Source organism: Oncorhynchus masou, chromosome 18 (assembly GCF_036934945.1).
Source record: "Oncorhynchus masou masou isolate Uvic2021 chromosome 18, UVic_Omas_1.1, whole genome shotgun sequence".
NCBI lineage: Eukaryota > Metazoa > Chordata > Actinopteri > Salmoniformes > Salmonidae > Oncorhynchus > Oncorhynchus masou.
This window is the reverse complement of record NC_088229.1, coordinates 75216475-75230193: the sequence shown is the minus strand read 5'-3', so window position 1 is coordinate 75230193 and position 13719 is coordinate 75216475. Positions and strand designations below refer to the sequence as shown.

The following is a 13719-nucleotide window of genomic DNA, read 5'->3' as shown; positions in this document are numbered from 1 at the left end:
TGTTGGCTCTTCTCCTCGTCTCCTCCTATACCCTGAAACCCCTCTGTCTTATTGTTGACTCTTCTCCTCGTCTCCTCCTATACCCTGAACCCTGTCTTATTGTTGACTCTTCTCCTCCTATACCCTGAACCCCCTCTGTCTTATTAATGACTCTTCTCCTCTTCTCCTCCTTTACCCTGAACCACCTCTGTCTTATTGTTGGCTCTTTTCCTCGTCTCCTCCTATACCCTGAACCCCGTCTGCCTTATTGTTGGCTCTTCTCCTCGTCTCCTCCTATACCCTGAACCCCCTCTGTCTTATTGTTGACTCTTCTCCTCGTCTCCTCCTATACCCTGAACCCTGTCTTATTGTTGACTCTTCTCCTCTTCTCCTCCTATACCCTGAACCCCTCTGTCTTATTGTTGACTCTTCTCCTCTTCTCCTCCTATACCCTGAACCCCTCTGTCTTAATGTTGACTCTTCTCCTCGTCTCCTTCTATACCCTGAACCCTGACTTATTGTTGGCTCTTCTCCTCGTCTCCTCCTATACTCTGAACCCCTCTGTCTTATTGTTGACTCCTCTCCTCGTCTCCTCCTATACCCTGAACCCCCTCTGTCTTATTGTTGACACTTCTCCTCATCTCCTCCTATACCCCGAATCCCCTCTGTCTTATTGTTGACTCTTCTCCTCCTATACCCCGAACCCCCTCTGTCTTATTGTTGACCCTTCTCCTCCTATACCCTGAACCCCATCTGTCTTATTGTTGACTCTTCTCCTCGTTTCCTCCTATACCCTGAAACCCCTTTGTCTTATTGTCGACACTTCTCATCGTCTCCTCCTATACCCTGAACCCACTCTGTCTTATTGTTGACTCTTCTCCTCGTCTCCTCCTATACCCTGAACCCCCTCTGTCTTATTGTTGACTCTTCTCCTCGTCTCCTCCTATACCCTGAACCCTGTCTAATTGTTGGCTCTTCTCCTCGTCTCCTCCTATCCCCTGAACCCTGTCTTATTGTTGACTCTTCTCCTCGTCTCCTCCTATACCCTGTACACCCTCTGTCTTATTGTTGACTCTTCTCCTCCTATACCCCGAACCCCATCTGTCTTAATGTTGACTCTCCTCCTATACCCTGAACACTGTCTTAATGTTGACTCTCCTCCTATACCCTGAACCCCGTCTGTCTTATTGTTGACTCTTCTCCTCATCTCCTCCTATACCCTGAACCCCCTGCTGTCTTATTGTTGACTCTTCTCCTCTTCTCCTCCTATACCCTGAACCCCCTCTGTCTTATTAATGACTCTTCTCCTCTTCTCCTCCTATACCCTGAACCCCCTCTGTCTTATTGTTGGCTCTTTTCCTCGTCTCCTCCTATACCCTGAAACCCGTCTGTCTTATTGTTGGCTCTTCTCCTCGTCTCCTCCTATACCCTGAAACCCCTCTGTCTTATTGTTGACTCTTCTCCTCGTCTCCTCCTATACCCTGAACCCTGTCTTATTGTTGACTCTTCTCCTCTTATACCCTGAACCCCCTCTGTCATATTGTTGACTTTTCTCCTCGTCTCCTCCTATACCCTGAACCCCCTCTGTCTTAATGTTGACTCTTCTCCTCGTCTCCTCCTATACCCTGTACACCCTCTGTCTTATTGTTGACTCTTCTCCTCCTATACCCCGAACCCCATCTGTCTTAATGTTGACTCTCCTCCTATACCCTGAACACTGTCTTAATGTTGACTCTCCTCCTATACCCTGAACCCCGTCTGTCTTATTGTTGACTCTTCTCCTCATCTCCTCCTATACCCTGAACCCCCTGCTGTCTTATTGTTGACTCTTCTCCTCTTCTCCTCCTATACCCTGAACCCCCACTGTCTTATTGTTGACTCTTCTCCTCCTATACCCTGAACCCCCGCTGTCTTATTGTTGACTCTTCTCCTCTTCTCCTCCTATACCCTGAACCCCCTCTGTCTTATTGTTGACTCTTCTCCTCGTCTCCTCCTATACCCTGAACCCTGTCTTATTGTTAACTCTTTCCCGTCGTCTCCTCCTATACCCTGAACCCTGTCTTAATGTTGACTCTTCTCCTCGTCTCCTTCTATACCCTGAACCCTGACTTATTGTTGGCTCTTCTCCTCGTCTCCTCCTATACCCTGAACCCCCTCTGTCTTATTGTTGACTATTCTTCTCTTCTCCTCCTATACTCTGAACCCCCTCTGTCTTATTGTTGACTCTTCTCCTCGTCTCCTCCTATACCCTGAACCCCCTCTGTCTTATTGTTGACACTTCTCCTCATCTCCTCCTATACCCCGAATCCCCTCTGTCTTATTGTTGACTCTTCTCCTCCTATACCCCGAACCCCCTCTGTCTTATTGTTGACCCTTCTCCTCCTATACCCTGAACCCCATCTGTCTTATTGTTGACTCTTCTCCTCGTTTCCTCCTATACCCTGAACCCCCTTTGTCTTATTGTTGACTCTTCTCATCGTCTCCTCCTATACCCTGAACCCCCTCTGTCTTATTGTTGACTCTTCTCCTCGTCTCCTCCTATACCCTGAACCCCCTCTGTCTTATTGTTGACTCTTCTCCTCGTCTCCTCCTATACCCTGAACCCTGTCTAATTGTTGGCTCTTCTCCTCGTCTCCTCCTATCCCCTGAACCCTGTCTTATTGTTGACTCTTCTCCTCGTTTCCTCCTATACCCTGAACCCCCTCTGTCTTATTGTTGACTCTTCTCCTCGTCTACTCCTATACCCTGAACCCCCTCTGTCTTAATGTTGACTCTTCTCCTCGTCTCCTCCTATACCCTGAACCCCGTCTGTCTTATTGTTGACTCTTCTCCTCATCTCCTCCTATACCCTGAACCCCCACTGTCTTATTGTTGACTCTTCTCCTCCTATACCCTGAACCCCCTGCTGTCTTATTGTTGACTCTTCTCCTCTTCTCCTCCTATACCCTGAACCCCCACTGTCTTATTGTTGACTCTTCTCCTCCTATACCCTGAACCCCCACTGTCTTATTGTTGACTCTTCTCCTCTTCTCCTCCTATACCCTGAACCCCCTCTGTCTTATTGTTGACTCTTCTCCTCGTCTCCTCCTATACCCTGAACCCTGTCTTATTGTTAACTCTTTCCCGTCGTCTCCTCCTATACCCTGAACCCTGTCTTAATGTTGACTCTTCTCCTCCTCTCCTCCTATACCCTGAACCCCCTCTGTCTTATTGTTGACACTTCTCCTCATCTCCTCCTATACCCTGAACCCTGTCTTATTGTTGGCTCATCTCCTCGTCTCCTCCTATACCCTGAACCCCCTCTGTCTTAATGTTGACTCTTCTCCTCGTCTCCTCCTATACCCTGAAACCCCTCTGTCTTATTGTTGACTCTTCTCCTCGTCTCCTCCTATACCCTGAACCCTGTCTTATTGTTGACTCTTCTCCTCTTCTCCTCCTATACCCTGAACCCCCTCTGTCTTATTGTTGACTCTTCTCCTCTTCTCCTCCTATACCCTGAACCCCCTCTGTCTTATTGTTGACTCTTCTCCTCGTCTCCTCCTATACCCTGAACCCCCTCTGTCTTATTGTTGACACTTCTCCTCATCTCCTCCTATACCCTGAACCCTGTCTTATTGTTGGCTCTTCTCCTCGTCTCCTCCTATACCCTGAAACCCCTCTGTCTTATTAATGACTCTTCTCCTCTTCTCCTCCTATACCCTGAACCCCCTCTGTCTTATTGTTGGCTCTTCTCCTCGTCTCCTCCTATACCCTGAAACCCCTCTGTCTTATTGTTGACTCTTCTCCTCGTCTCCTCCTATACCCTGATCCCTGTCTTATTGTTGACTCTTCTCCTCGTCTCCTCCTATACCCTGAACCCTGTCTTATTGTTGACTCTTCTCCTCCTATACCCTGAACCCCCTCTGTCTTATTAATGACTCTTCTCCTCTTCTCCTCCTTTACCCTGAACCACCTCTGTCTTATTGTTGGCTATTCTCCTCGTCTCCTCCTATACCCTGAACCCCCTCTGTCTTAATGTTGACTCTTCTCCTCGTCTCCTCCTATACCCTGTACACCCTCTGTCTTATTGTTGACTCTTCTCCTCCTATACCCCGAACCCCCTCTGTCTTATTGTTGACCCTTCTCCTCCTATACCCTGAACCTCCTCTGTCTTATTGTTGACTCTTCTCCTCCTATACCCCGAACCCCCTCTGTCTTATTGTTGACCCTTCTCCTCCTATACCCTGAACCCCCCTGTCTTATTGTTGACTCTTCTCCTTCTAAACCCTGAACCCCCTCTGTCTTATTGTTGACTTTTCTCCTCATCTCATCCTATACCCCAAACCCCCTCTGTCTTATTGTTGACCCTTCTCCTCCTATACCCTGAACCCCCTCTGTCTTAATGTTGACTCTTCTCCTCGTCTCCTCCTATACCCTGAACCCCCTCTGTCTTATTGTTGACTCTTCTCCTCGTCTCCTCCTATACTCTGAACCCCCTCTGTCTTATTGTTGACTCTTCTCCTCCTATACCCTGAACCTCCTCTGTCTTATTGTTGACACTTCTCCTCATCTCCTCCTATACCCTGAACCCTGACTTAATGTTGACACTTCTCCTCGTCTCCTCCTATACCCTGAACCCTGTCTTATTGTTGACTTGTCTCCTCTTCTCCTCCTACTCATCTCCTCCTATACGCTGAACCCCCTCTGTCATAATGTTGACTCTTCTCCTCATCTCCTCCCATACCCTGAACCCCCTCTGTCTTAATGTTGACTTTTCTCCTCCTATACCCTGAACCCCCTCTGTCTTATTGTTGACTCTTCTCGTCATCTCCTCCTATACCCTGAACCCTGTCTTATTGTTGACCCTTCTCCTCGTCTCCTCCTATACCCTGAACCCCGTCTGTCTTATTGTTGACTCTTCTGCTCTTCTCCTCCTATACCCTGAACCCCCTCTGTCGTATTGTTGACTCTTCTCCTCCTATACCCCGAACCCCCTCTGTCTTATTGTTGACTCTTCTCCTCTATATACCCTGAACCCCCTCTGTCTTATTGTTGACTCTTCTCCTCATCTCCTCCTATACCCTGAACCCTGTCTTAATGTTGACTCTTCTCCTCGTCTCCTTCTATACCATGAACCCCGTCTTAATGTTGACTCTTCTCCTGATCTCCTCCTATACCCTGAAGCCCCTCTGTCTTATTGTTGACTCTTCTCCTCATCTCCTCCTATACCCTGAACCCTGTCTTATTGTTGACTCTTCTCCTCGTCTCCTCCTATACCCTGAACCCCGTCTGTCTTATTGTTGACACTTCTCCTCTTCTCCTCCTATACCCTGAACCCCCTATGTCTTATTGTTGACACTTCTCCTCATCTCCTCCTATACCCTGAACCCTGACTTAATGTTGACACTTCTCCTCGTCTCCTCCTATACCCTGAACCCTGTCTTATTGTTGACTTGTCTCCTCTTCTCCTCCTACTCGTCTCCTCCTATACCCTGAACCCCGTCTGTCTTATTGTTGACACTTCTCCTCGTCTCCTCCTATACCCTGAAGCCCCTCTGTCTTATTGTTGACTCTTCTCCTCATCTCCTCCTATACCCTGAACCCCCTCTGTCTTATTGTTGACTCTTCTACTCTATATACCCTGAACCCCCTCTGTCTTATTGTTGACTCTTCTCCTCATCTCCTCCTATACCCTGAACCCTGTCTTAATGTTGACTCTTCTCCTCGTCTCCTCCTATACCCTGAAGCCCCTCTGTCTTATTGTTGACTCTTCTCCTCATCTCCTCCTATACCCTGAACCCTGTCTTATTGTTGACTCTTCTCCTCGTCTCCTCCTATACCCTGAACCCTGTCTTATTGTTGACTCTTCTCCTCCTCTCCTCCTATACCCTGAACCCCCTCTGTCTTATTGTTGACTCTTCTTCTCTTCTCCTCCTATACTCTGAACCCCCTCTGTCTTATTGTTGACTCTTCTCCTCGTCTCCTCCTATACCCTGAACCCCGTCTGTCTTATTGTTGACACTTCTCCTCATCTCCTCCTATACCCCGAATCCCCTCTGTCTTAATGTTGACTCTTCTCCTCCTATACCCTGAACCCCCTCTGTCTTATTGTTGACCCTTCTCCTCCTATACTCTGAACCCCCTCTGTCTTATTGTTGGCTCTTCTCATCGTTTCCTCCTATACCCTGAACCCCCTCTGCGTTATTGTTGACTCTTCTCCTCGTTTCCTCCTATACCCTGAACCCCCTCTGTCTTATTGTTGGCTCTTCTCCTCGTCTCCTCCTATACCCTGAACCCTGTCTTATTATTGGCTCTTCTCCTCGTCTCCTCCTATACCCTGAACACCCTCTGTCTTATTGTTGACTCTTCTCCTCGTCTCCTCCTATCCCCTGAACCCCCTCTGTCTTATTGTTGACTCTTCTTCTCTTCTCCTCCTATACCCTGAACCCCCTCTGTCTTATTGTTGGCTCTTCTCCTCGTCTCCTCCTATACCCTGAACCCTGTCTTATTATTGGCTCTTCTCCTCATCTCCTCCTATACCCTGAACCCTGTCTTATTGTTGACTCTTCTCCTCGTTTCCTCCTATACCCTGAACCCTGTCTGTCTTATTGTTGACTTTTCTCCTCGTCTCCTTCTATACCCTGAACCCCCTCTGTCTTATTGTTGGCTCTTCTCCTCGTTTCCTCCTATACCCTGATCCCCCTCTGTCTTATTGTTGACTCTTCTCCTCGTCTCCTCCTATACCCTGAACCCCCTCTGTCTTATTGTTGACTCTTCTCCTCTTCTCCTCCTATACCCTGAACCCCCACTGTCTTATTGTTGACTCTTTTCCTCCTATACCCTGAACCCCCTCTGTCTTATTGTTGACTCTTCTCCTCCTATACCCTGAACCCCCTCTGTCTTATTGTTGACTCTTCTCATCCTATACCCTGAACCCCCTCTGTCTTAATGTTGACTCTTCTCCTTGTCTCCTCCTATACCCTGAACCCCCTCTGTCTTATTGTTGACTCTTCTCCTCATCTCCTCCTATACCCTGAACCCTGTCTTATATTTGGCTCTTCTCCTCGTCTCCTCCTATACCCTGAACCCTGTCTTATTGTTGACTCTTCTCCTCCTAGACAAAGGCAGAGAGAGAGAGACAGAGAGAGAGAGGGAGAGAAGTCGGGAGATGGAAAGACAGAGACAGAGAGAGAGAGGGGGGGGACAGAGAAAGGGGGTAGTGATGTGCACCAGTGTATTCTGCCTCTTCCTGTTTGCTCTTCCTGCTCGGTGTGCTTGGGCAGCCATGTGGTCACACACACACACACAATGTTCTTTGTGGGGACCTAAAATGTATTTCCATTGAAAATCCTATTTTCTCTAAACCTAACCCCTACCATAACACTAACCCTGACCCTAAACCAAACCCCTACCATAACACTAACCCTGACCCTAACCCCTACCATAACACTAACCCTGACCCTAAACCAAACCCCTACCATAACACTAACCCTGACCCTAAACCTTACCATAACCCTAACCCTAACCCTTACCATAACACTAACCCTAACCCCTACCATAACACTAACCTTGACCCCTACCATAACACTAACCCTAACCCCTACCATAACACTAACCCTAACCCTTACCATAACACTAACCCTAACCCCTACCATAACACTAACCCTTACCATAACACTAACCCTGACCCCTACCATAACACTAACCCTAACCCCTACCATAACACTAACCCTAACCCTTACCATAACACTAACCCTAACCCTTACCATAACACTAACCCTAACCCCTACCATAACACTAACCCTTACCATAACACTAACCCTGACCCCTACCATAACACTAACCCTGACCCCTACCATAACACTAACACTAACCCTGACCCCTACCATAACACTAACCTTGACCGGTAACCCTAATTGTAACCCTAAACCTAACACATAAGCTTAAAATAGCCTTTTTCCTCACGGGGAACCTGGGAAATGTCAAAATACTATAATCCCTAACCTTACCCTATACCCTAACAATGTACCCTATACCCTATACCTAACCCTATACCCATACCCTGTACCCTAACCCTATACCTAACCCTATACCCATACCCTAACCATATACCCTAACCCTATACCCATACCCTATACCTATACCCTATACCCTAACCCTAACCCTATCCCTATACCCTAACCCTATACCCTAACCCTATTCATATACCGTAACCCTATACCCTAACCCTATACCTAACCCTATACCCTAACCCTATACCCTAACCATATACCCTAACCCTATACCCATACCCTATACCTATACCCTATACCCTAACCCTAACCCTATCCCTATACCCTAACCCTATACCCTAACCCTATTCATATACCGTAACCCTATACCCTAACCCTATACCTAACCCTATACCCTAACCCTATACCCTAACCATATACCCTAACCCTATACCCATACCCTATACCTATACCCTATACCCTATACCTATACCCTATACACATACCCTAATCCTATACCCATACCCTAACCCTATACCCATACCATATACCCTAACCCTATACCCTAACCCTATACCCTAACCCTATACCCTAACACTATACCCTAACCCTATACCCTAACCCTATACCCTATACCCTAACCCTATACCCTGACCCTATACCTATACCCTATCCCCTAACCCTATCCCCTATACCTATACCCTAACCCTATTCATATACCGTAACCCTATACCCATACCATATACCCTAACCATATACCCTGACCCTATACCCTAACCGTATACCCTAACCCTATACCCTAACCGTATACCCTAACCCTATACCCTAACACTATACCCATACCCTATACCCATACCCTAACCCTATACCCTAATCCTATTCATATACCGTAACCCTATACCCTATCCATAATTGTAACTTTAACCTAATTCTAATCCCTAAAATTAAATTAGACTTTTTCCTCACGGGGAACCTGGAAGATGTCCCGACGAGGGAGAATGTTCCTTGTTTTACTGTCGTTGTGAGGACTTTTTGTGGCTTTTTAGGTCCCATACGGATAGAAGAACCAACCAACTCCCTTCATTCATCTGTCTGTGTCTCAGTGTTACCTGTATGTTGGGGTTCTGTCTGTTTATATCAGCCTTGGAGAGGTCAGGGAAGTTGCTGAGGTCCAGGAGGAAGGCCCCCGGCCCGTCTTTCTGCAGGCTGCCTCCGGTAGCCTGACTCTGGGCCCAAGGGAGGGCAGCAGGCCTCTGGGCTGACCGGTGCTCTGGTCCTCTCCGCTCCCCTGGGCCCTGGTGGGCTGATGAACTGCTCTCTTCTCTGACATTATTCTAGAAGACGGGGAGGGAGAGAGAGGGGGGGAAGCGAGAGAGAGCGAGAGGGGGAGAGAGAGAGGAGGGGGAGTGAGGGGGAGAGAGAGGGGGGAGAGAGGGAGAGAGAGAGAGAGAGAGAGGGGGAGAGAGAGGGGGGGAGAGAGAGGGGGAGCGAGAGAGACCGAGAGGGGGAGAGAGAGGGGGGAGAGAGGGGGAGAGAGGGGGAGAGGGGGGGACAGAGGGGGAGCGAGAGAGAACGAGAGGGGGAGAGAGAGAGGAGGGGAGCAAGAGAGTGAGTGAGTGAGTGAGTGAGTGAGTGAGTGAGAGAGAGGGGGGGAGTGAGGGGGGAGAGAGGGGGGGAGCAAGAGAGTAAGTGAGTGAGTGAGGAGTGAGAGAGAGGAGTGAGGGGGGAGAGAGCGGGAGAGAGAGGGAGATATTCCTTTAGATTACAGGATCATAAGGATGTAAATTTCCTTCATGACCCCCAAACAGAGGATCCAATCTACCATAAACTATCTGAAAATGATCATGCTACGAAGAAAGAACACACAAGTCACAGCCAGGCAACTGCAAGTCATCTGGACAAAGTTCACTTCACTCAACTATGTCAATTACCTGAAGTCAGACAAAGCAAGTGTACGTGAACTATTTCTGTTGTTCACCTTTATTTAACCAGGTAGGCTAGTTGAGAACACCTTTATTTAACCAGGTAGGCTAGTAGAGAACACCTTTATTTAACCAGGTAGGCTAGTTGAGAACACCTTTATTTAACCAGGTAGGCTAGTTGAGAACACCTTTATTTAACCAGGTAGGCTAGTTGAGAACACCTTTATTTAACCAGGTAGGCTAGTTGAGAACACCTTTATTTAACCAGGGAGGCTAGTAGAGAACACCTTTATTTAACCAGGTAGGCTAGTAGAGAACACCTTTATTTAACCAGGTAGGCTAGTTGAGAACACCTTTATTTAACCAGGTAGGCTAGTTGAGAACACCTTTATTTAACCAGGTAGGCTAGTTGAGAACACCTTTATTTAACCAGGTAGGCTAGTTGAGAACACCTTTATTTAACCAGGTAGGCTAGTTGAGAACACCTTTATTTAACCAGGTAGGCTAGTTGAGAACACCTTTATTTAACCAGGTAGGCTAGTTGAGAACACCTTTATTTAACCAGGTAGGCTAGTTGAGAACACCTTTATTTAACCAGGTAGGCTAGTTGAGAACACCTTTATTTAACCAGGTAGGCTAGTAGAGAACACCTTTATTTAACCAGGGAGGCTAGTAGAGAACACCTTTATTTAACCAGGTAGGCTAGTTGAGAACACCTTTATTTAACCAGGGAGGCCAGTTGAGAACACCTTTATTTAACCAGGTAGGCTAGTTGAGAACACCTTTATTTAACCAGGTAGGCTAGTTGAGAACACCTTTATTTAACCAGGTAGGCTAGTTGAGAACACCTTTATTTAACCAGGTAGGCTAATAGAGAACACCTTTATTTAACAAGGTAGGCTAGTTGAGAACACCTTTATTTAACCAGGTAGGCTAGTTGAGAACACCTTCATTTAACCAGGTAGGCTAGTTGAGAACACCTTTATTTAACCAGGTAGGATAGTTGAGAACACCTTTATTTAGCAGGTAGGCTAGTTGAGAACACCTTTATTTAACCAGGTAGGCTAGTTGAGAACACCTTTATTTAACCAGGTAGGCTAGTTGAGAACACCTTTATTTAACCAGGTAGGCTAGTTGAGAACACCCTTATTTAACCAGGGAGGCTAGTAGAGAACACCTTTATTTAACCAGGTAGGCTAGTTGAGAACACCTTTATTTAACCAGGTAGGCTAGTTGAGAAACACTTAGCTACATTAGATTGATATTTCAAGATGACAGGGAAACATGGTTTACATGGACATGACAGAGGGCAGAGGGTTCAACCAGCCCAGTCTAACCCAGCTGCCCCAGTCTAAACCAGCTGCCCCTGTCCAAACCAGCTGCACCAGTCTAAACCAGCTGCCCCAGTCTAACCCAGCTGCCCCAGTCTAAACCAGCTGCCCCAGTCTAACCCAGCTGCCCCAGTCCAAACCAGCTGCCCCAGTCTAACCCAGCTGCCCCAGTCTAACCCAGCTGCCCCAGTCTAACCCAGCTGCCCCAGTCTAAACCAGCTGCCCCAGTCTAACCCAGCTGCACCAGTCTAACCCAACTGCCCCAGTCTAACCCAGCTGCCCCAGTCTAACCCAACTGCCCCAGTCTAACCCAGCTGCCCCAGTCTAACCCAGCTGCCCCAGTCTAACCCAGCTGCCCCAGTCTAACCCAGCTGCCCCAGTCTAACCCAGCTGCCCCAGTCTAACCCAACTGCCCCAGTCTAACCCAGCTGCCCCAGTCTAACCCAGCTGCCCCAGTCTAACCCAACTGCCCCAGTCTAACCCAGCTGCACCAGTCTAACCCAGCTGCCCCAGTCTAACCCAGCTGCCCCAGTCTAAACCAGACATAACTCTATATCCTGGTACCACAACAGACATGAGCAAACATTGTAACAATTTTGCCTCTTTTGGGTGGACAGAAAACCACTCCTCAGTCCTCTGTCTGACAGAAACACACGCACGCAAGGAACTCTGGGACAATATGGGCTCTGTAGGGGCCCTAAAGGAAGCTGCTCAGAACTCAAATCAAATCAAATTGTATTTGTCACATACACATGGTTAGCAGATGTTAATGCGAGTGTAGCGAAATGCTTGTGCTTCTAGTTCCGACAATGCAGTAATAACCAACAAGTAATCTAACTAACAATTCCTAAACTACTGTCTTATACACAGTGTAAGGGGATAAAGAATATGTACATAAGGATATATGAATGAGTGATGGTACAGAGCAGCATAGGCAAGATACAGTAGATGGTATCGAGTACAGTATATACATATGAGATGAGTATGTAAACAAAGTGGCATAGTTAAAGTGGCTAGTGATACATGTATTACATAAGGATGCAGTCGATGATATAGAGTACAGTATATACGTATTACTTATGAGATGAATAATGTAGGGTAAGTAACATTATATAAGGTAGCATTGTTTAAAGTGGCTAGTGATATATTTACAACATTTCCCATTAATTCCCATTATTAAAGTGGCTGGAGTTGAGTTAGTGTCAGTGTGTTGGCAGCAGCCACTCAATGTTAGTGGTGGCTGTTTAACAGTCTGATGGCCTTGAGATAGAAGCTGTTTTTCAGTCTCTCGGTCCCAGCTTTGATGCACCTGTACTGACCTCGCCTTCTGGATGATAGCGGGGTGAACAGGCAGTGGCTCGGGTGGTTGATGTCCTTGATGATCTTTATGGCCTTCCTGTAACATCGGGTGGTGTAGGTGTGTCCTGGAGGGCAGGTAGTTTGCCCCGGTGATAACCCAGCAGACCTCACTACCCTCTGGAGAGCCTTACGGTTGAGGGCGGAGCAGTTGCCGTACCAGGCGGTGATACAGCCCGCCAGGATGCTCTCGATTGTGCATCTGTAGAAGTTTGTGAGTGCTTTTGGTGACAAGCCGAATTTCTTCAGCCTCCTGAGGTTGAAGAGGCGCTGCTGCGCCTTCTTCACGATGCTGTCTGTGTGAGTGGACCAATTCAGTTTGTCTGTGATGTGTATGCCGAGGAACTTAAAACTTGCTACTCTCTCCACTACTGTTCCATCGATGTGGATAGGGGGGTGTTCCCTCTGCTGTTTCCTGAAGTCCACAATCATCTCCTTAGTTTTGTTGACGTTGAGTGTGAGGTTATTTTCCTGACTCCACACTCTGAGGGCCCTCACCTCCTCCCTGTAGGCCATCTCGTCGTTGTTGGTAATCAAGCCTACCACTGTTGTGTCGTCCGCAAACTTGATGATTGAGTTGGAGGCGTGCGTGGCCACGCAGTCGTGGGTGAACAGGGAGTACAGGAGAGGGCTCAGAACGCACCCTTGTGGGGCCCCAGTGTTGAGGATCAGCGGGGAGGAAATGTTGTTACCTACCCTCACCACCTGGGGCGGCCCGTCAGGAAGTCCAGTACCCAGTTGCACAGGGCGGGGTCGAGACCCAGGGTCTCGAGCTTGATGACGAGCTTGGAGGGTACTATGGTGTTGAATGCCGAGCTGTAGTCGATGAACAGCATTCTCACATAGGTATTCCTCTTGTCCAGATGGGTTAGGGCAGTGTGCAGTGTGGATGAGATTGCATCGTCTGTGGACCTATTTGGGCGGTAAGCAAATTGGAGTGGGTCTAGGGTGTCAGGTAGGGTGGAGGTGATATGGTCCTTGACTAGTCTCTCAAAGCACTTCATGATGACGGAAGTGAGTGCTACGGGGCGGTAGTCGTTTAGCTCAGTTACCTTGGCTTTCTTGGGAACAGGAACAATGGTGGCCCTCTTGAAGCATGTGGGAACAGCAGACTGGTATAGGGATTGATTGAATATGTCCGTAAACACACCAGCCAGCTGG

The 13719-nt window shown here is 47.8% G+C and overlaps 1 protein-coding gene across 1 annotated transcript in view; it reads right to left on the bottom strand.

The window, feature by feature from the left end:
* Positions 1-13719, bottom strand: part of ism1 (isthmin 1) — a 105364-nt gene that overhangs the window by 74171 nt on the left and 17474 nt on the right. Inside the window, exon 3 of the mRNA XM_064924481.1 lies at positions 9059-9283. Coding sequence (XP_064780553.1) covers positions 9059-9283 — 225 coding nt within the window. The remainder of the gene's footprint in view (positions 1-9058; positions 9284-13719) is intronic.